Source organism: Choloepus didactylus, chromosome 5 (genome assembly GCF_015220235.1).
Source record: "Choloepus didactylus isolate mChoDid1 chromosome 5, mChoDid1.pri, whole genome shotgun sequence".
Lineage (NCBI taxonomy): Eukaryota > Metazoa > Chordata > Mammalia > Pilosa > Megalonychidae > Choloepus > Choloepus didactylus.
Window position 1 is genome coordinate 106,945,812 of NC_051311.1, and position 26,021 is coordinate 106,971,832.

Below are 26,021 nucleotides of genomic sequence, written 5' to 3' on the forward strand. Positions count from 1 at the left end.
CCACAAACAAATGTGGAACAGTGATTAATTTCCAAATGAGTTACAACAAATCATTTCGTTTGTGTTTCATAGTCCTAATGCCCTTATTTTGAGAGTTTCATTTATAGTTTCAGGTTTTATTATAAAATTATATAATTTATAGACATCTGTAAACTATTTCCAAATTATTTTTAAAAATGTTAATTCCACCATAGTCACAAATTAATAAAGTTAACTTAAAATGCTTTTGCTTATTTTTTTGGTATAAAAAAGCCTGTATTTTATATGTTTATGGACTTGCATATAATAGGATATTATATGATATATAGGATAGCATAGAATTTGTAATTCATCTGGCTACTGTTTGTTAGGCTTTTCAATCGAGAAGAGAAGACAACTCGATCAAAAGGAGTTTTATTGTCCAGACATGTGCAGGTGGGCTGAAGCTGAAGATGGCGACAGCCCCAAGCCAAGGGAACAGTAGGGCTTATAAAGGACGGTTGGCGGGAAGTTCTCTGTCCAGGGAAGGGGAGGCTGGCAGGTCTAGGTATGCCATCTTTCAGTGGCTACTTTTGGGAAGGGGGGTAGTTGGCAGATTTCCATTGGCTGTTTTGAGCGCGGTGTGGGGGGTGGGTAGGAGCAGGAAAGTTTAAAATTTTAAACCTTCAGGATTCCTAAGGGTAGGAGCTGTGGCTTATTGTGTACCTGCAGGGTTCCTGGGGTGGGGGGGATGGGTGGTGGGTGGCTTTTATCTCAAGCTTGCAGAATTCCAAAGGGTGTGGGTGGGGTGAGGGTCCAGGGCCTAAACCTAACACTGTTAGCTAAAATTAATAATTCAAAGAGCTCTATATAGCCACTGTTATGTAAATGGCTTTAGCATGCAAATATTTCAGGGTGACCTACTTCAGAGGCCTTATGTAAACATCCTTAGTAATATATTTAGGAATCTGTTTTCCCTAAATATTACTTGGAGACCTTATAGAAATATTTTTCTACCCCTCAGTGAGATGACCTAACTATTTGTAATAGTGGCTCATTCCACCAGTGAACTTGGTGCTCAAAAAATATTTGTTGAATTCTCAACTCTATCAATATCTGAGAGACCAGCCTCACCTCCCAGCCATAATGTCATTTGCATTCCTATAGAGGAACGCATTATGCCATTTTCTAAGACATTATGTCTTAGAAAATGGCAGTTGCTTTACTGCTTAAAATAATTAAGCCTTATCATTTAATCCTTTCTCTCATCAAGTATATAATCATTTAAAGATGAAAGAATTTCAGTATACTGACCAATGAAACAGTACACCTGAGATTATCCATGGTTTTTCAGAGACACGTGGAGAATTGGTTTCTAAGCTTAAAGAGAAATTTTATAAATAGCACAGCATCATGATGTAAGTTAAAGGTTTTAATAGCAAATGCCACCATCCAGAGTCAATGCGTCTATTGTTTTGTGTTTTTGTAAAGGCAGTGCTTGCAATCGCTCTGCTAGGCAGAATCACCACTGTCCTAGAACTTAAATATTGTCCACGAAAGCTGGGGAGTCAGCCCCCATCCTTGCCCTGTTCTCTACGGGAGTTAGAGAGCTGAGGGTCTGGGAATGGGGGAGGGCAGGCGAGGGAGTGGCCAGCAACTTGGACTCAGCACCACCTAGAAGGTCTCCCAGAGGGGATACCTTGTCTTGCCACTACTACTGAACCATTAGGAAAATGTACCTTTCTTTCCTCCTACCTTCCTTCCTCTGAGGACTCCCTGATCTCGGGTTCTAGCTGGATTTCTCTGAATTTTATTTTCATGTCATCCCTTGTGACAAAGACTTTGCTGTTTTTATGACACTATTTTAACCTAGTAATAAGTAGGTTAATACTCTAGGTTAACAAATTATCAGAAGCTTTAACTCCTTAATTTTAATAATTTGTATTATTCAAACATCACAAGTGACACTTCATAGATTTGGTGGAGCATGTGGTTGTTAATCATGTTTATATACAACAGTAGTAGTGATGAGTCTTTTTGTTTTTTCCACAGGTTTATATATGCAGCAACAACATTCAGGCTCGACAACAGGTTATTGAACTTGCTCGTCAGCTGAATTTCATTCCAGTTGACCTGGGATCACTATCATCAGCCAGAGAGATTGAAAATTTACCCTTGAGACTATTTACTCTTTGGAGAGGGCCAGTGGTAGTAGCCATAAGCCTGGCCACATTTTTCTTCCTTTATTCCTTTGTCAGAGATGTGATACATCCATATGCAAGAAACCAGCAGAGTGACTTTTACAAGATTCCTATTGAGATTGTGAATAAAACCTTGCCCATAGTTGCCATTACTTTGCTGTCCTTGGTATACCTAGCTGGTCTCCTGGCGGCTGCTTATCAGCTGTATTATGGCACTAAGTATAGGAGATTTGCACCTTGGTTGGAGACCTGGTTACAGTGTAGAAAACAGCTTGGATTGCTAAGTTTTTTCTTCGCTGCCGTCCATGTTGCCTACAGCCTCTGCTTACCAATGAGAAGGTCGGAGAGATACTTGTTTCTCAATATGGCTTATCAACAGGTACAGAATGCTCTTGCTATTTTTCTGACTCGAGTAAAAAACTTTAGTGGTATGATTTGTAAACTGTAAGATTTAAAATAGTGTAAAATTTAACATCTTGTAATAGAAAATTTCTTTTGATATATTAGAGAGGGGAAGGAATTGTTCTTTAAACAGTGTTTCTGCAAAAGAATTATGTGGCGAATTTAAAATCATTAAGAGCTGCTACCACCGCCCTCTTTGCAGAATAAAAGCAGAGAATTATAATAATGGGTTCTTTTTCTTTTCTTTTTTATTTTATTATTATCTTAGGATTGCAATGATTGCTTTCAGCATTGAATAATTATTTTAACTTGTATAGTTGACCATTTTCCACAAAAGGTTAATACAATAAAATTAGAATCAGTGAAAATATAAGGCAGAAAAGGAAGTCAAGTTCAGGGGAAAGAAAAGTAGAATACATCTCTGCTGGGTATGAGTGTCTTTACAACCTCTAGTTTGGCTTTGAAATTTCTGATAAATGAAAAAGGAGCACTGTGAGTTACAAGACTCTTGTTATCAAAAAAACAGAAAAGATACTAGTTCTTCAGGTGAAGGAAAGCTGTCTTAGCATTTAGCTCTCCAAGAAAATATCAGAGAGAGTTTCATGGAAGGTGCTCGAATGATGTAGTAAGCTATGATTTTCCTCAATAATTCCCACTCGGCAAATGTAATACAATGGGCCTCCTTAAGCTGTTTCTTGTAGCATTCCTCAGTGAAAGCTGAGGGCATTGCACCAAAACAAATGTGAAGTATTTGCATCTTATGGCCAGCCAATGCAGTGGGATCCAAATGTGTAGCATCTAGCAGTTCAATTTGTTTCAATAATGAAGCCTAAAATATTTGAAAAAATAAATAGATAATGTCCTTTAAGCCATTCTCTTTCCAAAATGACCACTTAACTGGACACTAAACCTTTGATATCTGCTCCACCAATTCCTTTACCTCCTTCAAGTAGTTGCTCACATCTTACCTCCTTAATGAGGACTAGATGTAAATTTAAATTCCACTACCTGCCTCCAACCTAACTGCAGTACTCCAAGTCCCTCTTGCCCTGCTCTACTTTTTCTTTTTTAAATAGCATTTGCTAACTTTTACCACCTTCTAACACACTTCCTGTCTTTCCTGTTTATTATATTTATGGTTTGTTATCTGCCTTCTGTCAGAATGTAAGTTCTGTGAGAGGAGGGGTCTTTGTCCAGTTTGTTCATTGATCCATGCCTAAGGACGAGAACAGTGCCTGGCACATAGTAGACATTAAATATATTTGTTGAATGAATGAATGAACTGGGAAGGCAACTGAAGATGCCAGGTTGTAGTCTCTGCATATTTGCGGTATGCTTTTATTCTGTATTGTTGTGTAGAGATCAAACAAGAAGATGGTAAGATTCTTTTTCCATGGAGTGGAGCTCTGTAGCTTCTTTCAGGGTGTTAGTATGGTTACTTTAAATGGCTAAGAAGTAGCTCTTTTTTTTTAAACTTTTAAGTATGTTGGGGTAACTGTAACTGAACAAAGTTAAGCTGGTATTTAGAGGCTCTGTTCTCCATGAATAGATATTTATTTAAATCAAAGCTTTAGCCCTTGATTTATACTCTGTACTAGTTGTGCGTAAATGGACAATTCTAAAAGTAGTCCCTGTGCAGAAAACCACAAATTTAGAGGTAATCAAGTCTGACTTACTATGTATATGCATTGTCAATGAAAGGAAAGACGTGGAAAAGTACTGTCTATGAATGAGGCAGTTGAACAGGTGGAAAAGTATATTAATGAGTCAGTTCAAGTTGTACACATTGGAGAACTCTCAGCTTCCTGGTGGAAGAGGAAGTATGAAGAAAGATAAACAAACACTTGAATATTCTGCATGTGGAGGAGAAAGAGACAGAAGTGGCTCTGAAATTCTCTGCCTAAATTCTAAGTTGAACTAAGGCCAAAGTGTATCAAAAATATTCAACCAAATGTAAACCAATTTCTAAAAGTACTTCCAGACTAAGTCTAACTGCCTAAATTTCTGTTGTGTCACATGAAACCAATCACTTGACATCTCATGATCTTGGGATTCCAGAGTCCGTGTAAAGTGTGATGTATTACAAATGTAATGACATATGTTCATCACCCTCTTCTTGCATGCAATCACAGGAGAGAGTCTTAGTCATCTTTTTGGTTAATTCTCTCTCCCCTTTTCCTTACCATCCAGTAATAAGTTCTACTCAACAGTTTGTTGAACTGAATTAACATAATATAAATATGTTCATACATAACTTGGTTCTTCTTATGCCAAGAGTGCACTATGCAGGATCAGTTGATGTTCTATCATATAAAGGAAATTCGTATTTGCTTTCTTGTTAGGTTCATGCAAATATTGAAAACTCTTGGAATGAGGAAGAAGTTTGGAGAATTGAAATGTATATCTCCTTTGGCATAATGAGCCTTGGCTTACTTTCCCTATTGGCAGTCACCTCTATCCCTTCTGTGAGCAGTGCTTTAAATTGGAGGGAATTCAGTTTTATTCAGGTATGTGGGGTTTTGTTTGGTAAGGGGTTGGGTGGCATAGAATTTAATTGTTAAATTTAGTTGAATTTAAATATGTTCCCAAATATATGATGCTCCTTATTAAAAGAATGCCTTTGGGGGACAATGTTTATGCACCTATCATGGGGAACAATTGCTGGAGGCCACCTTAAGACCACTCTAGTTCAGTAAGTGAAAGACCTGGATGAAGACTACTGGAAGGCTTTGAAGGCACTGCCTACTGAATTAGGGAGAAAGGTTATTTAAAAAAAAAATGATAGTGGGAAAGGGGTGAGCTTAGATAAAACTTAATGCTAAAAGGTCAATTTACTTTTTAGCCAAATGAATGAGAAATGATTTGATATTTTGAGTCACTGTGTATCCAGAAAAATCTCATTAATTTGAATTCAAGATGGAGAGAAGGTCAGTCAATATTTTAGAAGAAATATATGTGTGTACACACAAACACAAGCAGTGGCAAACTAGGTAACTAGGTTAATGGATTATGATGGTGGCCAGCATTATGAATTTTTTAGTGTATGTATTTAGTATATCAGTTGTATACACATGCATATGAATGTCTATAAAAGAATTTCAGAACACTATTGTGTTCTTTAATAAGTTAAATGTTCTCCTTCACCAATAGTATCTATATAATAATTCTGCCTATTTTTACAATATATAACTCAAACATATACCCCACCTATATTATTGCAAAATCTGTATTGGTTGTATCCAAATGGTTTAAAGCACAATATGTAGATTCATGAATGTCCTTTGGTGGTGCTCTAAGTTTTGTTTCTTTGCCTACTTTCTTGATTTTTTTTTAGAGCATGTAAAAATCTCATTCAAATTAAGGAAATACCCTGTCTAAATTCATTTTCCCTTTTTGAAGGAAAGAGAATATGAATACTTTCCCAACTGCTAGTTTAATCACACCTGAAAAGAAATAGAAGGCCCTCTGATCCCTCTGATAAAAGATGCTAGACCAGTACAAATTATCATTTTAAATTGAGATGAGTAACTGCAAACAGAAAGATTTTTCCTGCGAGAAGGGAGAGTTCATCCTTTTCCCAGTCAAATTAAACATTACATCATTATACTGATGTAATATTACATTTTATGTAACAGATAGCAATACTAAACATAATAATTTGGGAACCCAAGAATGCTGACCTTTTAGATTTTAACTTCCTAATTGAAACACTCTAAATGACCTCATATTTAAATTGAGGTTATTTAAATATGAGCCACATATTTAAACTGATGTTTTTATTACATAGTTATACCATAGGGGTTTTTGTTTTTACCTAACAACTAATGCATACATTTATATATATATATATATATATATATATATATATATATATATATAATATATAATCATGAGAATTCTCTTCATCATTTAATTTTATTATACATAAATAAAAATATATAAATGTATATTTTTTACACACAGCTGGTGAAATGTGAACACCTTTCTAAAGAGCAATTTACCAGTATGTGTCAGCACCCTTAAGGAAAAGATAGATGTTCTGATCACTAATTCCACTATTAGAAATCAGTCCTAAGGAAATAAACTGAAATATAGAAAAAGGTTTAAAGTGTCATTATTTATAGTTGAGAAAAGTTGGGGAACAGCCTAAGTATTCAACAAGAAGAAATGGTTAAGTAAATTATAGCACATTCCTTCAATAAATATTAAACAGCATTTAAAGTCATGTTTTCAGAATATTTAATGACATGAGGAAAGGCTCTTGATTATAAGTGAAATAAATCAGAATATTCAACTATATACAATATATTTGTGTAAAATAAAGTGTGCATGTAAATATGTAAGTAAATAAATATATATGTTAAAATTGTTTAATTTGGTAGAGAACGAAGAGTAGCTCAATAATTTAAGACAGAATAGTTTTATCAGAATATAAACATGGTATATCTGAATAGGTTAATTTGTGCCTTTGAATAATTGGTTTCTTTTTCTTCCTCTCCCACCCCCAGTCTACACTTGGATATGTTGCTCTGCTCATAAGTACTTTCCATGTTTTAATTTATGGATGGAAAAGAGCTTTTGAAGAGGAGTACTACAGGTTTTATACACCACCAAACTTTGTTCTTGCTCTTGTTTTGCCCTCAATTGTAATTCTGGGTAAGATCATTTTACTCCTTCCATGTATAAGCCAAAAGCTCAAAAGAATTAAAAAAGGCTGGGAAAAGAGCCAACTTCTAGAAGAAGGTATTGGAGGAACAATTCCTCATCTTTCACCAGAGAGGGTTACTGTAATGTGATGATAAGCGGTGCTCACTGATACCATATAAAGTTCTACTTACACCATTATTTTTATGATTTCCTCTTTTTACGTTCAGAAGTTTGTGTAAATGCGCTTGTCATAATCACTTTAGGTTGAAACCTGTTAAATGAGGGTCTCAACCAAATTCGTGGTAGAATTTTCTTCAAATTAATGTTCATAGTTGTTGTATTTGGCTGATATGAACTTTAGAGCCAAATATATTGTTGAAATTTAGGTCCTTTTTGTTTTGTTTTGCACAACTGTAACACTATTGTCATTTTAACAAAACTACATGTATAAATAGACCAAAATACTTATAATCATATAGACACATTTCATAATGTTAAAAACACTGTGTAAACCAGCAGAATTTTAAGCTTTTAATATAATTCAGTGGATCTGTGTTTTATTCTGAAGCTTAAGTAATGTTTTTAATTCTTATACAACTTAAGAAATAGAAATGAGTAATCATATATTATTTTTTAAAAAGGACATATTACATTATCATCTAGGTAAAGGTGTTGTGGTAACATTCCTATATTTTTCTTATAAGGTAGGATTTGGAGAATGTAGCTAATTTTATGAACACGTGATTATGGGAACAAACACAAATTCTGAAGACATGTTAAACCTGAAATTTTATTTAAAATGCCTTGGAGGCATGAAGTACTGAAAATGTACACCCTGTGAAAGATTATATGCTTTTGCTTACAACAGGTTCATTTGCACACTAATATGTTGACCAGGGAGAGGATTCCTTAATATTCTGCCTCCAAAATTAAGATAGTATCAATCCTGGGAATCTTTTCATTGTTCCTAATTAGTGGGAAAGTGTCAAGTTAACACACAAGTAGCTGTAAACTGCTCTGTGTTGTTGCACCTTAGCCAATCTCCACTTTGTGGAGTGGGATTTTACTGACGTTCATTGAGGGTTTATAAGATGCCAGGCAGGCACTGTTCTAAGCACTTTACTTATATTTCCCATTTAATAAAACAATCCCATGAAGTAGTTAGTTATTATCTTCACTTCATGTATAAGGAAACTAAGGTACAGAAAGGTTAAGTAATTTGCCCAAGGTAAAAAAGTTAAGTAATTTGCCCAAGGTCATGCAGTTAGTAAGTGGCAGAACCAGCGTTCAAATCGAAGCAGTCAGATTACAGAGGCTATGCTTTTAATCCTGAGGGGGCGCTACTGCCCTTGCTTCATCCCCATGCATTATGTTCAGGATGCCAATCTAGATGCTTCCTCTTTTGTATAGTCATCAACATTCTTTAGAGAGAGTTGTATGTATCCAAAGATAATGAGAATATTACAATCATAAACTTATTATTGCTTGTGGGATAAGCCACAGTTAATTATCCAGATCTGACCTGAGACATGAGCCTGGAGACCTAAGACAGGGGCCTCCCTGGGCAGTGATGGACCCCCTGTGCAGTGAGAGGACCGTGGCAGTGTGAAGGGATTGCTGAGGTCCTGCAGAATATTAAAATAAAATCCCCGTAGGGCTGGTCATCAACTTTTCTCTTTCTGAACTGTCCTACCTACCTACACAACCATTCATTAGGGAGCAATTTGCAAGCATGAAGGTTATTAGGATAAGTAGTTAATTATAAATCCACTCTAGAGACATATAATCATGTGAATTATTCATAAAAATTTTCAACACAGACATTTCACATTTAAATTGCACTTTGTGCAAACCTTGGTTAGAATGCCCTACATTTTTCCACATTTGCTCTTTCCTTATCAAAATAGAGAGCTGCAGACAAGATAAAATTATATGCATTCCTTTTCCTGAAATTATAACATTTCTAAACTTACTCATTGAGGTACTACCGAATCTAGCTGTGAAAGAAAACAGGATTTTATTTAGTGAAAGCTACCTTTCCCACTAACTGCATTTTTGTCAGTTTGAGAAATCACTCACACTTCTCTGATTTTCTCTTTTCTTGGTGAATTTTAGTATCTGCTACTTTAATTGAAGTTTTCTGTTTTCTTTATTTTAATTTATACTTCTGTTGATAACTGGTTGTCAGTTCTTAGTAGGAATTCAGTTGGGTGATAACCTAGACAAAAACACCTATAAATAATATTATTTTAGTAGACTAATGAAAGTAACATGTTTTCAATACTTGTTCCTTAAATTTCACTTTCTTAAGACCATGCTTTAACCATTTAATGCAAATGTAAAATGAGAGATTTTAAAAGTTAGATGACTATTAAAGTATATTGTTGCATGTATATATTAAGTAGCCAATAATATAGATAAGGTTATTGCTATTGCACTTAAATGGGGCCTTTGAAAATACGAAAAATAAACTTTTATGAAAATGTATAAAATATACACCTATTGTTTCAAATGGTAATAGCACCTTTCATATACGGATGGTAATATAGAAGTTTAAGGATAAACATAATATATCTATTATAATTCTAAATGTTTAAAAACCTTTCTAAAAATGCAAAAATATTGTCTTTTACTTGCTTTACTATCTCTTATCTATTTTTCATAATAATTATTTTATTTCATAAACATTTTTCTGAATAATTCTTCTGGCCTCTGAAATAAGACTGAATTCTGTTGTTGTTAGATGTGGTGTCAACTTTAGAGCAGCAGGGATTTATTTCATGACCTGAATTTTGAGAAGTGCCCCTGAGAAAATTATAAGAAGGTAGAAAATATACCCAGTCTTATTCCTATGCAAAAAAATCAAGTAAGTTCTTCCTAGGAAGATAATAATGATACATGGACTGTATCATGCTACTTAGCTTTTGTGTGCAGATTTCCAGTATCTCCTTTTTTAGAACATTTAAATCATGTTTAAATATGACTATATTAATGCTATCGTATATTTTTCAAAACATAATATTCTGGAAATTTAGCCCAGATTGTTTACATGTGAAATTTTCATTTACATTTTTAAATATTTAAAAGTATGAACAAATTATATTTATAGGTATTTATGAGAGATAATTATTTTGTGCTACACACAGTTGGCTAATGAGCCCCAGTGTTAAATTACCTGATTAATTTCTTATAAATTAGCATGACCTTGACTTGATTAGGAATTTTAGTTTCAAAATTATTTAATAATGGTAATTTGAGTTATGTTCATACTTACCTTACAGTCAAATTATGAATGTTATTTGTACAAGAATTTCAAGACTATATCATATCATAGCCAAGTTTTTTATTATCTCTTACATGAGAAAACCTTAATCCTTTTCATTGCCTTTTGCCATTAAACTATCCCATAATGAAATCCATAGAGTTTCTCCCCCAAAAAGAGGTTTAATTATGAAATTTAGGGTTTCTTATCTGGCATTTAAAATTAAGTACCATAATGTAATTCATAAGTATTTCCTTAGGAATTCTGTCAACACTGAACTAATTATAGCTGTGTCAGTCTATAAAATCCCTGCTTTTGAAATAAGTAAACAGCCTAAAATGTTGTGTTGAAATTATTTTATAAATTCTTGACTTAGAACAGTGCTACATATAGTATAACATGCTTGAATGCAGTGTTAAGACTTCTGTTTGTGATGCATTGTCATAAAAATGTGATGCTGCACCCTCAATTGTTCATAAGTCAATGAAAAAATTCTGGTGTATGTTTAATATATGTAATTAGCCTTAAGTGAAACTGTAATAATTTTAGTGGAAACACAATCTGTTCATATCTTTGAATGGTGAATTTTACAGGAATAAATAGGTTCTTCATTTTTTTAATCTAAGAAAAATATAAAGTACTTAGGATGCAAAGAATCTGCACGACACCAAAAATGTTCAGCCTAACACAATTACACTGAAATTTTTTTTTTAACTTTACAAATTATTGAGTTCCCATTGTGGAGTCATATAAAATTAGGGCTGACTATGGATTCTCCCAGTGGATATTTGGACTAGATTAAGTCAGAAAAGCAGGTGCCTTTTTTATGATTTCCAAATTGCCAATTTCAAGGAAGTATTTTCTTTAAAAGTCCTTCATTGCTTTGCAGACTTCCAGCCTGAGCAATGACTAGAAGTAGTCCCCCAGTGTCTGTTTGCCCTATTTCTTTAAAAGCTGTTGCATCTTCCATTCCCCAACTATAATGTATCCACGGGACTGAGTACTGGCCATTGAGATGTAAGGGGAAGAATGTGTGACTTCCCAGAAGTCTCCTTACAGGAAAGAAGCGTGTGCTCTTTATTGTCTTCCTCCATCTTGCTGTGGGGAATGTGGATATGATGACAGGACCCCTGGCAGCCATCCCAGAAGGACCAAGGCCCAGTGGAAGGCAGACTGGAGACTAGATAGTCCCTGACTACTTTTTCCTGATGGACAAATAAACAGTTTAAACCATTGTTAATCTGAGTTTCATTGTCATGTGAAGTCAAAACAGTTCCCTTACAACTTTCATTTCTTTGTCCTGATACCGTTTAACACTGTTTGAATCAACTAGACTGCAATAATTTTTACATTCAAAAGCTTTTAAAGGATAATTTGCAATTCATATTAAAATTAATTTTCCACTGTTAATTAATTATACTCATTTTGTTGCCTTGATCTTTCATGAGATATTTTGTGTCTGCTTGGAAAACAGTTTTCTTTGTAACTCTATAATTGATATTTGCTAAAACTCTGTAAATCTCCAAAACACAACCACCAAATTACATGCCACATTTTTATATCATTCTCATAGACTTGCCTTATAAACATCTAAATAAAAAGTGCTATATAATGGTTTAACTTCTTTTTTGAAATATTGTATACAAATGGATTTTTCTTCTTACCAAATAATAATTCCATTATTTGATGGAGACCATCTAATATTTTTTCTGCTATTCTTTTATGGAAGCATCCAGAAAGTAATATGTGTGAATAGTGTTTGTGTTTGTTTTAACCAAAGTAGTCATTAGTAAAACTTCCACTTAAAAGGTGGTATTCTTAAAATTATTTCATTTCATTAATGTTCCTTAAGCACCTTTAAATCAGGATTCACAATATTGAAGCTTTATGGTAAGCTCCCTGATAGCAGGAACTGTGTCTTATTCACTACAGTGTCCCCAGTGGATAGCACTGTATGGTCCATGGTAGATACTAAAGAGATAGCATAAGGAAAGCTGCCTCATTTTTACAGAAAATGATGTTTATCACCCCATATGCATGCAGCCAGGCCTACTTCCTATTCCCCTTCCACCACTGCCTCCAGCTCTCTTCATGCCTCCTGGCCAATTGCCTACAACTGCCCTAAGGTCCCAGAGCTAAGTCACTGCTGCTGCCACTGCCACACTATTACATATCAAAAAATCTGTGCTGTGAGCTCACAGGGAGAAACTGAACTTCTGCTTGTGCATAGGACCCGTGGAGACTCAGGTTTCCCCAGCAGATGCCAGGAAAGTCAGCGTAATACACGGAAATGCAAGGGTCTTAAAGTCCTGAAAGAGGGGTTGCCAGGTAAGGTAAAGGGCACTCAGTTAAATTTGAATTGCAGACAAACAATGAATACTTTTTTGTATAAGTATGTCACATATACTGCATAGAACTGTTTTGTTGTTGTTGTTTGGCTAAATCTGACAACTCTTTGAGGGATGAACATTGACCAAGGAGGTACATACAGTACAAGAGACATCTGGTGGATAAATTCTTCTCCCTTCCTTTCCTCCAGATGGACATAGCAAAAAATAGATCCTCCATGAAAAATCTATCCTAAAAGACTGAGCAATTAACTGAACTTGTTCCAAAACTACCACCAACTTAATAACATCTATATTTGTGCTCCCTCCCCAGCTGCCTTACTTCCATTTTCTCTCACTTGGATTCTCTGGGATAGCATTCCCCAATAAAGTGACAGCAGGTATTTGTTTTTTTATGGCAGGATCTAGGGAACCCAAGCCAGGATAGTAATTTTAGTAGTGGGATCTTCAAACAGAGAATGAAATAATCTTAAAATACTTACTAGAAATGAACTTAATTCATGCTAATAAATAATTACTAAACATTGCTAATTAGGTAGTGTGCAAATAAGTTCCAGAAAAAAATCAGAAGCAGAACCACACTATTTCTTACACACATTTCTTATTTTTTAAAACATATTTAGCTTTCTTTGTCACTTTTAAAAGTAAAATTGTCTGTAGGTCAAGATATTTTAAAAACCTAATCTTTATACGGTAAGTTAGTATAGGCTGGAGTGAATTAGTGACACATCCCAGAGTAATTTGGGCAGATAATAAAAAATATATTCACAGCCTCCCCCCCCCCCACCAGCCCCGAGGATCTGGGGGAAGGTGCGGATGTGTTGGACATCCTCACCTGGGCTGGTGTTGATGTTGTCACAAACATTGAGACTGGCGGTTTGATGTGCTGAGCCCTCGATCATGGGACTTGCAAAGCAGAGTCTAAACTTGCATGTAATTGTGCCTAAGAGTCTCCCCCTGAGTACCTCTTTGTTGCTCAGATGTGGCCCGCCCTCTTTCTAACTGAGCCATCTCGGCAGGTGAACTCGCTGCCCTCCCCGCTACGTGGGACCTGACTCCCAGGGTTGTAAATCACCCTGACAATGCAGAATGACTCCCGGGGATGAATGTGGACCCGGCATCGTGGGACTGAGAGTATCTTCTTGACCAAAAGGGGGATGCAAAATGAGACGAAATAGTTTCAATGGCTGAGAGATTTCAAATGGAGTCAAGAGGTCACTCTGGTGGACATTCTTATGCACTATATAGATAACACTTCTTAGGTTTTAATGTATTGGAATAGCTAGAAGTAAATACCTGAAACTACCAAACTCCAACCCAGCAGTCTGGACTCCTGAAGACAATTATATAATAATGTAGCTTACAAGGGGAGACTGTGTGATTGTGAAGACCTTGTGGATCACACCCCCTTTATCTAGTGTATGAATGAGTAGAAAAATGGGGATAAAAACTAAAGGACAAATGGGGTGGGATGGGGGGATGATTTGGGTGTTCTTTCACTTTTATTTTTTATTCTTGTTCTGGTTCTTTCTGATGTAAGGAAAATGTTCAGAGATAGACTGCGGTGATGAACGCATAACTATGTTATCATAGTGTGGACAGTGGATTGTATATCCATGGATGACTATATGGTGTGTGAATACTTCAATAAAACTGAATTTAATAAAAAAAAAAAAAAACCTAATCTTTAAGAAATGGCAGTTTATAATTTAACAGATGTTAAATTATCAGATTGAAACTTTTACAGAGTAGATGCAACTCATTTCTTAGTCATTTCTCCACTATTAATTTATCTTCTAGTTGAAATAATTTGTCATGTCAGTAATCATTTCACCTTCATGTTTTGTTGTGTTAAAAATGTCTCCTATGTGCTTAACTTCAGCCTTCAAAGGTCTGTGTTAAAGAATTTTCAATGAATAACGTTGGAAATTAAATCTAGATACCGAATTTAAATAAAGCTTCTAAAAAGTGTAAGCTTGGTGCATTTACCAAGAAGAAAAACAGATAAATGAACACAGGATCATTATCACTAAAGAAACAAAGGACTTGGAAAACACACAATGGAATAATTAGCGAAAGCCAGTTTTATGGAGATTGTTAAAACTACTCCAAAACAATAATAAAAACACACACACACACACTAAAGCAATGCTTCTCAAATTTTCATGTGCATTCTAATCACTGGGCATCTAATCACTCAGTGGGGCCAGTGGGTCTGTATTGCTAACAAGCCCCTAGTGATGCCTACGGACCCCATTTTGTGTAGTAAGGACCTAGAGTGTTTACCTTACTCTTGGTAACTTAGGAAATACTTTATTTGGCTTCAAATCAAATAAAGGACTAATTTATAATCCTTGAATTCTTTAATGAATATTTACTGAGTACCAAGTATGATCTAGAACAGGGGTTCCCAAGTATGGCCCCCAGAGCAGCAGCTTTAGCATCACATGGAAACTTGTTAGAATTCAAAGCTTTAAGTCCTGCTCTGTTCTGTCCCGTAGCTTCCTCTACCCCTCTGCCCCATCAGATTTAGTAAAGCAGAAACTCAGGAGGTGGGCCCAGGAACCTGTTTTAACTGTCTCTCCAGATGACTGATGCATGCTAAGATTTGAGAATCACTGCCCTAGATACTATGCTGAGGGCTTTGGGTACAAATGTAAGTGTCTCTCCTTTTAAGAATCTCAATCGAGTAGGAAGGGGTTGGGCTGGTGAGCCAGTAAATACCATTTAGTTTGTGGTGAGGACTGAAACAGAAACTAGGACGGCCTTAACTTCTCCTTAACTTTGCTAAACCTTAGACAGGCTTCTTCATAACTCTAGGCCCTTGACCTCCCTCACCTTGGCCCTTGCCAAATCCAGATAGAACATGGTCCACCTGGCTTCCACAGTAAACTCAGGAGACATCGTGTAACTGACACACCCCACTGCTTGACCTCACCATCCAGTACTAGTCCATTAGCTCATCTCAAAAACTCCCCCACCCTCTGCCTCACAGGACCTGAGCTCTCTCTCCCCCACTATTGCAATAGTCTCCTAATCTCCACGCCCTCCCACTCCTCCCCCCACCCTCCACAGTTGCCTTCTGGTCTCTTTGTTCTCTATTGCATATAACTTTGAATAAAGTCCTCCTTACCTGTTTCAAATTGTCTGGTACAAGTTTTTCACAATGTGCAACAGTAATACAGGAGGAAGCTTGGTAACTTTGGAAAACTGCAAGTAATTTACTTAAAATGGTTGAGTGTGGGGTGTTTGAAGGCTACCATCCTCTTCATTTCTCACCTGTTAATGAATAAAACAAATACTGTACCATCAGAGTTAAAAAATTACAAAGCTCTATCTATCAGCTTGGCAGGCAGGAGAACTCATCCCATGAAGAAAATTCTCTAAGGGGGAAAAGTGAAGTTTTTAAATGCCAGAAAGTGAGAGTTCATGGTGGGTTATGCTAATTAAACATTGAAAAATAACTTTAGATAGGACAAAATGAGTATATAAGTCTACACAGTTGGTTAAAATAAGTCCTGTTGTTCATTGGTCATAAAATACAAGTTAGGTCCACTGAGGTCAGACTTTGCAGGGTCACTGAGGTTTATGGACCTTTATCAGCTTCAGTCTGTTGTAATGAAACACAACAGTCAGTTGATCAAACTCTACTTTAAGTAGAAAAATTTTTCTTTGCAGTCCCTCCTCTTAGTCTTTCCTCATATTGAAATACCAGAATGACTACACAAAGGATAAATCAACCAATTGTCAGGGCTCCATCATTATCTTGCTTTCAGGTGCCACTCTCATAGGATTCCACTGTGTTGATCCAAGTAGCTTCAGTCTCCTTTAGACGTGAAATACTCAGATTGTGCAACAGTAATTAAAATTTTGTTAAAACAATACACTTGACACTCCCTGTGCATTCTACCTTTAGACCTTCTGAACCCACCTCTAGGTGTAGAGCCTGAAAGTAGCTATAAAGACACCAAGAAGCTGTAGAGATAAAAGAAAACAGGAACACTGAAACCTAGATGGGAGTTTCAAGAAAGGGAGAGTGATCAACAGTGTGAAATGCTACAGAGAAGTACAGCAAGATGACGACAGAAAAGTGCACGCAAACTTAGACCACAAGTGTTGGTGCTCTCAGAGCAGTTTCAGAGGACTGGGGCTGAGGAGAGCAGAAAATGAATAGAACTGAGGAAATGGGGACTGGAAGTCCAGAGAAATTTTTCAGAGAAGCTTCATTTCTTCCTTTATCATTTATATCAAAGTGCTGCCAGGCTGAATGTAGTTTTTCCATTTCTTTTCATTTGTAAGGCCAGGAATGTCATTCAGTGTTTGAGTTGGAAGGAACCTAGCAATCATTGATCAACCCTGTTCATTTTACACATGAGTAGAGAGGCTCTGAGAAGTGAAGTGACATCCATTTTCACGGTGTTAGTTATTTGTAATTTAAAAATTCATAAATCCTAGAAAAGTTATAAACATTTAAATCTTGAAGAATTTCTGGAGGTTAAAAAAAGATTAAAAGGATTAAAGGAATTATATATGTTTTCATATTCATGGTGTTTGGAGTGATAAGTTATACTGATGACAATCATGAGAAGCCTTTCATTTAAGTCTTGACTCTTTTTATATTACTACTCAGCATACAATGGATAGATAACACAGTAATAGTAAAGATAATGATAAATTTGACCATTTGCTGAAAGATTATTATGTGGCAAGCACATCTTAACAAGCACTATCGTCTCATCTAATCCTCTAAACAGTTTTTTTTACAGATGAGAAAAGCGGGACTTCAGAATTTAAGTGATTTGCTCTAGATTCGAATCAGATCTGACTCGAAAGCTTTATGAAGTTGTGTACACTGCCTTATTTAATTATTTAACTGTCCAGCTGAGCCCACTAAAGTATAGAAGTAAAAGGCTGAGAAATTTAGGCAATTGGTCACTTCTCAGGAGTGAGGAAAACTGCTCCACTTCAAACACTAACCATCATCCATCCCTCATGTATCCCACATCCATCATCCATATACTCACACATGCCTGTTTTGAGAAGCCCAGCGTAAGCTACCAAGACTGAGACACACGGAACCTAAGGAACCACCCCACCATCCCCTACGTACAGAAGTCTCCGTCTCCTGCTGCTTTCTGGCAGGCGCGCAAATTCAGCCAGTCCTGAGCATGAAAACTCGATTAGCGTTTGGGTAGTTTGGATCCCCGGGCTTCCGTAGGCGCTGGCTCTTCCTCCGCCTCTGCCCCGCCCCTAGTAACGCACCAGCTTGTGTCGGTAACCGACTGCCGGGTTGGAGCGGAGGTTGACGGGTGCGCGGGCGCGGCGCGGTGCGGCGCGGCGCGATGCTGGTGGACTCTCGCTTGCCAAGGCCACGGCCAGAAGTCTGGAGCCCTCCGTGACTCTAGTAGCTTTCAGCCTGCCTTCCTTTCTGGGCGGCGAGCCTCTTTGGGTACGGTGGCTGCAGGCACAGTGTAGGAACCGAGGACCCTACCGCCCACCCCGTCCCGCCTCCGTCTGCCATGTCGACGGTTGAGGCCACGGCGACGGCCGAGGCCCAGGAACCATACGGCAGACACAGGTCTAGCAGCCCCCGCCCCAGTCCGGTGATCCGGGTGGTGACGGAGGATGAAGTGGCGCAGGTAAGAGTAGGTGTCTGTGCTGGGGTGGAAAATTAACGTCTGGGGATGGGAACGAGGCCTGGGGGCGGCGAGGGCGGAAATGGGGACCCGAGTGCAGACGGGGAGCCCATGGGGCGGAGGTTCCAAGCGCAGGGTAGAACCTCCAGAGAGCAGCTTAGCCTGCGAGGGAAGTTGGTTGTCGTCAACCAACCCGTCTGGGAATTCATGCCGTGTGGTCCTCCCGGAGCGTCCCACTGAGCTGAGTCGATGAGGTTTTGCTGCCCTTCTCCTTCGAAGAATGTGGCCACTGAGGCACTGGGAGGGAAGGCATCGTTCTTGGGGAAAAAGGCTTTGATGGCCAGATCTCCTTGCGCTGGACATTGGTAGGTTGATCCATGTTATCAAGCGATGTTCTTGATATAGGCGTCAATTTTCCTTGCCTAAATGTGCTGCCACTAAAACCTGTACTGAGAGTTTGCAAATAAATGCTGTTAAAATCAGCAGTTAAACGTTGCTTTAATCTGAAATTGGAAGCTGGGGATAGGGTGAGGTGGAGAGAATTAGGGGAGAATAGAGTTGATTTGTTTTATTGTTCTTGTATTTGTTTTGGTATCGACTTGTATTTTGAATACAAAGTTAGTTCTTTCAAATTTATCGGTTATTTTACTTAGGGACCCTCACTTGGATTTCCATTCTTGGTGGGGGTGTTTTATAAACCCCAAGTCGTTTGTTTTATACTGGGGTTTCATTGCTCCCCTTGAGAGCCATAATCAGTTGTGTCCTGAAACCGAGAATTCTGTGGAGGAATCTTGCCCAGCCTCCTCACACTAATGGTGTGGAACCACTTTGGGAATTCCTGTTGTGACTCTTTAAATCTCATGCTGCGTCAGGAACCCTGTCTCCTGCGTCCACATTGTGGAGCCATGGAAAGTTCCTTGGCAGTGGCCAGTTGACTGGGGACCTTCTCTACTGTGGGAGTAGAGTTAAGCTCACTGAGGGACGCCAAGCATTTAGCATTTACACAGTAACCTGCCGAGCAACAGCACTTTTGCATGAGGAAGAGCAAGTGTTAGGGGAATTTACCTAATCAGTTTTGTGGAGGTATTCCAACCCATGCTGGAAGAAGAAAAGCTTTGAGGAGCGACAGCCTTCCACTCCCAAGGCTGCAAGGACACTTAGCATTACTTCTATACTCCAGGCACCGGGAAAAACTGAGAAGTAGGTAAATTTGATATCTGATGGCTTTCATCCTTCCTTTACTTAGTATTACCAAAAAAAAAAAAAAAAAAGGCAAAATTATATGAGGCAGGCAAATATGGGTTAAAAAAGGAGAAATGCTTTTAACAGGTCATTGCCAAAGTGGTCCATGACATACCAAATAAAACAAAACAAAAATACCTGTGTGTACCCTTTTCTTTCTTTTATATTTTTCTTTCATTACTACCTCTCCTTCCAGGGAGTAGGATTCTCTTCCAAGAAGAAATCAATTTGCATTAATTCATGTACCTACCTTTAACTACTTCTAGGAATATTAACATTATATCCTAGTGGCTAAAAATGAGAATGTGACTCTTCCTCAGTTCATTAATCACCTGCCAGCTGTGTGACCAAAGGCAAATATGTTAACCTCTTGATCAAATAGAGGAATAGTACTCATATTTGTTGTAAGGATTAAATGAAGTAATGCACGTAGAGAATTATACAATGCTCTATTAAAATGTGTCATCAACATCAACAAAGACATTATTATCATCATTTTGTATCCAGGGAGCTAGAGCCCCTAAAATAATTTGGACCTTAAAGCTAAGGTATTCTCTGGAATTCTTGTTTCTCACTGGTTTCCAGAATGTGAAAGTGAAATTGAATTCCCACCCCCACCCCACCCCCGAAACAATCCAGATTCCAGTCTTTTTACCTTATCCATTCAGACCATACTAAGTGACAGTTGGAAGTTTCCTACCTCCTACTTTGATTACCTTTGTTTTGGTAGCTTTTTTTTGTATCATTGTCCTAATGACAGAGCAAGGTTGAATCATCCAAATTACCCTAAACTGAGTTTATAAAATTGAAATAGACTTGAATGTTGTTACCTGAGACAGTAAAATGTGTGGATTATTTCCCACTTTTTTTTTTTTTAAATATATGCTTCGTTTCTGCCTTAAGTAGTATTGATTTTCTGTTTTCTTAAAAATAATTTTTGTAAAGAGGCGAGAGCTACTGTAAATACTGTCTAAGGTACCAAAATGGTATTTGCATAATATTAGAGTTGTCTAATTTTATAAACTTTGAAATGTTTGTAGTTGGAATTGTGGAATATGTAAATGTTGATTATTGGTTTGAAGCTAGTAGTAAACAGGGAAAGCAATAGTTTAGGAATCTGAATTTTTGAATTGCATTTTTTGTTTTATCATGTGCTCACCTGAGCCCTCCATCTTCAAATTTTATCTCTATAAAAATTTTAGACAATGCCTGCTATGATGATTCTAACCTTTTTTTAAAAACAAACAAACAAACATTGTATCATACTTTTCAAGTTTCAAAACAATAAAATAATACCAGAATTTAGGTACTAATTGTTTACTTAGGGCAAGTTGCTAGCCCTTTTTAAGTCTTGGTGCCCTCATCTGTAAAAGAAATAACCCACCTCATAGAATTATTGTGAGAATTACAGTTGAAAGTATTAGAAAAGCATTTAGCACTGTGCTTACCACATACATTGTAAGTGCCCCATAAAATAGTAACTATTTTGTTATTACTAATAACTCTAATCAATAGCTTATTACTATTATTATTTTTTATCACTATCATTATTATGAAGGCGAGTCCTTGGTGATTGTTTTTCTGATGCTTGTCCCACTGCTTTTTACTATGTGGCTCTGGAAGGTAAGGGTAACCCATTAAAGACTGAGCAGTTCTGCCCCCAGGAGTGATGGGAGTGGAGGTGAAATTTACCTTAATCATATGCTTGAAATCACAAAGTACCTAATCATTTATCCTTTATCTATTTCCTTTTTTTTTTTTTTTTTTGTTATTCCCCGAATTCTAAAGCATTCCAAAGCTGTTTAGAACAGTGCTTCTCATATTTTAATGTTCACGTTGAGCACCTGGGGATATAAAAAATTCAGATTCTGGCTCAGTCGATCTAAGGTGGAGTCAGAGATTCTCCTTTCCTGATAGGCTCCCAGGATGATGCCAGTGCTGTTGGTTTCAACTTTGAATAGCAATGATAGCTGCAGTGTGGGTCTACAATATGTCGTGGCCTGTGAGGGCTTTGCCTGTCCAGAGGCTAAAGAAGATATGGGGCATTTTCTGTTACATGAACTTTTATTCAGGGCTTGCTTACAGGGTGAGAAGTCATGTAGAGGTTATCACCACACTCTCTTGCTGGACAGGTGCCACCTTCGCAGAGAAACTGACCGCAATCAAGCTAGCTGGTCAAGCTGATTATAAGGGCTTTCTAGACAAAGACATTCATAAGGGTATGAGGGCATGAGCGCGGGAAAGGGGATCTCGTGACAAGGGGTGGTGGTGGTGGTCGATTATGTTATGCAGGAAGGGAGTAGAGATAACAATAAGAATGATAGCATCTTAAGAAGCCCAGGAAGGAGGCAGAGTAATATTTGATGTAGGAAGTCTGGCTTCTATACATACAAAAGTTCAGCTACGCATCCTTTCTAGGGAACCGTGATGGTAGATAAAACATTAACTGACTTAGGTCACACAGGTTATATTGAGCACAAAGTCTCACAGGCCCCAAATTGGGCCAGTGGCTCTTGCACAGTACTGTGGAGTTTCAGAATGACTAACTCCTGGAAAGTTGTAGGAGACGGTTTCATATAGATTCAGATTCTGAAACAAAATAAACAGCAACGACAAAAAAACTCTACCTCTCCCCTACCAAGTCAGATGACGTGGTAAAAAAACAAGGGGCAACAAACAGGGTTTTAAAAGAACTACTTGTTCTCCTCACTGGCTCCCACAGTGCCTCAATTAATCCTGGATTATTGTCACATCCTTCCAGTCAGCTGTTAGACTCGTATCTCTTCCGCCTTTCCAAATTTATTTTCCTTAAACACCACTTTATTATCCTCCTTCCTCCCCCTAAACCTCATCCCCTTTTCCATCCAGGATTCCACAGTAGCTTCTTCTTGCTTACCTTAGGTAATATAATTACATTGACTAAGTTACCTAACCTCTCTAGGCCTGTTCCTTTTTCTATAAAACAAGCCTGTACTAGATGAGTATTCCCCAAATCTGGATAACCATCATAGTCTTCTGAGGAGTTTTTTAAAAACCACATAGCTGGGTAGTACCCTAGATCTGTTCAGTCAGAATCCAGAATCCCCAGGGTTGGACCCGGGACTGTATTTTTATAAGTTCTCTTGTGATGGTTAACCTTAGAGCCACTGAACTAGATATCTAAAGTCTCTGCCAACCATAAACTACCTCAGCTTGTCTTTTCTGTCTGCTTTTCAAGTTCTTTCTGTACATGATCTGTATGAGGATCGGGCTTATGTCCTCACTGCCCCAGGAATGTGCTCTGCTAAGTACCATCTCCATGAGGGCAGAATCCTTCTTTGTTTGTTTGTTTGTTTCTGTAGTACTCCCCAGCACCCAGCACAATACCTGGTGTACAGGAGATGATATTAATTGTTTATTGAATTATGCCTTCCCTTTTCTGCATTTCGCCAAATCTTACCCTACCTTCGGGTCCTACCTCTCCAACAAGTGCTTCCCCAAGAGGAAACACTTCCTATTTGTTTTCACCCCCACAGATGTCCTTCTTTTCATAGATCTTAGTTACATGGTTTCACACCTAATTATCACTTGTTTTATGTTGATCACTATTCCATTTGTGTAAGTTTTCTGTCTCACACTAGACTATAGGCCCTTAAGAATGGGGACTATATTGTACTTAGTGTCCTTCCCCGCCTCTACTCTAAGCTCACAGTAGAAATTTGAGTCCTTATAAGTAGCTTATAAAGGCTTCCTTACTCCAGGCACACTGGCCTCCTGGCTTTTCCTCAAACATGCCAGGCATACTTCTCCCTCAGGGCCTTTGCACTTGCTGTGTCCTCTGCCTGGAAGTTTTTCCCTAGATACTTACTAGCCTGCTCCCTTACCTCCTTTAAGACTTGGCTGAAATGTTACCCTCTCTGTGAGTCCTTCCTTCATTACTGGGTGTAAAATTACACTCCTCCAGCATTCCAGCACTCTCTACCCCTTTTATTTTCTCCAGAGCATTAACATCTTGTAGCACACTGTGTAACCTTCGCTTTGTTTTCCCCACAAGCAGGTCAGTTCTTTATGAAGGCAGGGGATTTTGTTTGTTTTATTCACTGCTTTATCTTTAGCACCTAGATCAATGCTTGACATAATGAGGGACTCGATAAATATCTGTAGAATAAATATATAATCATAATTAGTTAACTGGTACAGAAATCAGAACTGAGTTTCCTTGCCCAAATTTGGTCTCCCTCTGAGAACCTCTTAAGAACTTCCATGGTCTGCCATGGACTGTATCCTTAAACTAGCCTACCTCTGTTTTGGAGTTATTGTTAGACATAACCCCTGGAGTCTGTTGAAGAGTCAGACAGAGAACTAAGGTGCAAAGAACAAGCCTTCCTATATCAGATAGACCTGCTATCGCATTTGCTGTGTGACCTCAACAAGTTCAGTCTCAGAGCCTCAGTTTCTTCAACAGTCATTCCAGTGTTACCCTCATATGGTAGATTTGAGGACTAATTTAGATATAGAGTGCTACACACATAAAAGAACCGTAATAAATGTTTGTTCCTTTCCTAATAACTATGTATCAAATGAACAGGATTTCTGCCTTCTGAGATATCTCTTGGTAAAGTGGGGAAATAAGCTCATCCTAAAATTGAAGTAAGGGGAGGTCTAATTTTCTTCAAAGCAGTTTATTAAACTGTTTTTGAGAAATCTTTCTACAATTTCTCCATTAACATCATATGATGCTTATACTAATCACAGTTATTTTGATATTTACATTTGTATGTTCTCTTTTGCTTCTACACTGTGCTTTTGTGGCCTCATTTACCCAGTGCCTTCAATTATCACTTTAAACCTATGATTCAGAAATCTCTGCCCAAAGTTAATCATCTCCAACCCAAACTCAAACCGCTTCCTCCAGCATTTCCTGTCTCAGTAGACGGTTTAAATAATTCCTCAAGCCAGGGAATCATATTCCCCTTTTTTCTCTCTCTTACCACTTTGGATCGCTCAGGTCCCGCTGATCCTACCTCCTTGATGTTTTTAACTCCCCTGTTGTCTATTCCAGTTGTCACTACCTTAGTCAAAGTCTAAAGTTACAGACTGGTCTCCTACTTCCGATGTAGCCTTCACCAGTTCAGTCTCTACACAGCAGACAAAATGATCTTTTATTTTTACATTCTTCTAGTTAGAACCTCTGGAAATAAATGAAAATCGCCCCAAAGAAACAGACAGAGGCTATTTATTCAGAACTTGCAATGGCAAGGGAGTCAGCTACCATTGCTTACTTTTGGCAGAGACTCATAGACAACCAGGGAAGGGAAAATTTTCTAATGAAAAAATGGAAGGCTTTCCATGTGTTCTGATTGAAGGTTATTGGCATCAGGAAGCTAGAGGAGGGCTAACTAGAAGCAGATCATCTTATGTAATTGGTTTGGGGAACATAATTGCCTTCCTCTGTTGTTCCTGAGTTGGAAGTGAGGAGCAAAAAAATAAGGAAGCTGGCAGTCACTGACCAAGTCCTGACTTTCCTGATTTGGAGATTTCTGTATTATCACAAGTACTTAAATTCTGGTTGGGAGTACCTCCTGTTTCCTTCCCTACTTACCCACAAATAACTTCATTATAACATGGCCTTTCCTTGGTTATATTTTCTAAGCATTTATTCAGCAGCTACAATACAGTTTTGGGTGCTGAGGTGCCAGAAGACAAAGGTCCTTGTCTTTCAGTCAGTTTACTGTAGGGCAGAAAGGGTTGAAGTGGAGGATAGACACATAAAGGGTTTCAGGACAATGGCTGGGAGTTGAGATATGCTTAAGGTGTTGTGGGATATGCTTAAGGTGTTAAGGGAGCACAAAGGAGGGACCTTTGTTCCAGCCTGATTCATCCCTTGGGGAAGTGACACCTGAGCTAAGTCTTGAATGACCTGTGGTAATTAACCAAGGGGAGGAACAGTATAAACAATATAAATGAAAGTAGAGGGTAGGTGTGAGGGGCATAAATGCAGTCATTGAATGGTTTAGATGGGTTTTGTTCAGATTTGAGTTTTAGTTTCTTTATTCTTGCCATAAGGTAGAGGACAGATATTGAAGGTGACAAAAGTGGAGGCCAGGAGAACAGCAGGAGCCCATCAAAATAGGGTGAGAGATGAGAAGTTGAGTGAGAGATGAGAACCGAGGAAGGCATTAAGAGGCAATGGGCTCAAGAAATGTTTTAAGATGTGAAATCTGTAGAACCCACTGGAGGTTCTTGTTTTCTAATGTGGATTACTCGAAGAATGCTGGTTCCGACTGAGAGAGAGGATACCTAGCTCAGGAAGGCCATCTCTCCTACCTGTCGTTTAGAAGCTATA

The 26,021-nt window shown here is 37.8% G+C and overlaps 2 protein-coding genes and 1 long non-coding RNA gene across 4 annotated transcripts in view; 2 read left to right on the top strand and 1 right to left on the bottom strand.

The window, feature by feature from the left end:
* Positions 1-13,430, top strand: part of STEAP2 (STEAP2 metalloreductase) — a 25,462-nt gene extending 12,032 nt beyond the window's left edge. Inside the window, exons 3-6 of one of the 2 annotated variants that reach the window (XM_037836609.1) lie at positions 2,011-2,538; positions 4,904-5,068; positions 7,070-7,217; positions 12,701-13,430. In XM_037836609.1, coding sequence (XP_037692537.1) covers positions 2,011-2,538; positions 4,904-5,068; positions 7,070-7,217; positions 12,701-12,783 — 924 coding nt within the window. In that variant the 3' untranslated portion in view covers positions 12,784-13,430. Of the gene's footprint in view, positions 1-2,010; positions 2,539-4,903; positions 5,069-7,069; positions 12,070-12,700 lie in introns of those variants that run through there. The other variant, XM_037836608.1, reaches the window with a different exon arrangement.
* LOC119534354 overlaps positions 1-18,002 on the bottom strand; it is a 21,096-nt gene extending 3,094 nt beyond the window's left edge. Inside the window, exons 1-2 of the long non-coding RNA XR_005217015.1 lie at positions 17,929-18,002; positions 15,952-16,097 (exon numbers count right to left, since the gene is read on the bottom strand). This is a non-coding gene — a long non-coding RNA (uncharacterized LOC119534354). The remainder of the gene's footprint in view (positions 1-15,951; positions 16,098-17,928) is intronic.
* Positions 18,003-18,096: 94 nt separating this feature from the next.
* Positions 18,097-26,021, top strand: part of CFAP69 (cilia and flagella associated protein 69) — a 72,036-nt gene continuing 64,111 nt past the window's right edge. The window contains 1 exon segment of the mRNA XM_037836611.1: positions 18,097-18,457. Within this exon segment, the coding sequence (XP_037692539.1) occupies positions 18,338-18,457 (120 nt within the window). The 5' untranslated portion in view covers positions 18,097-18,337.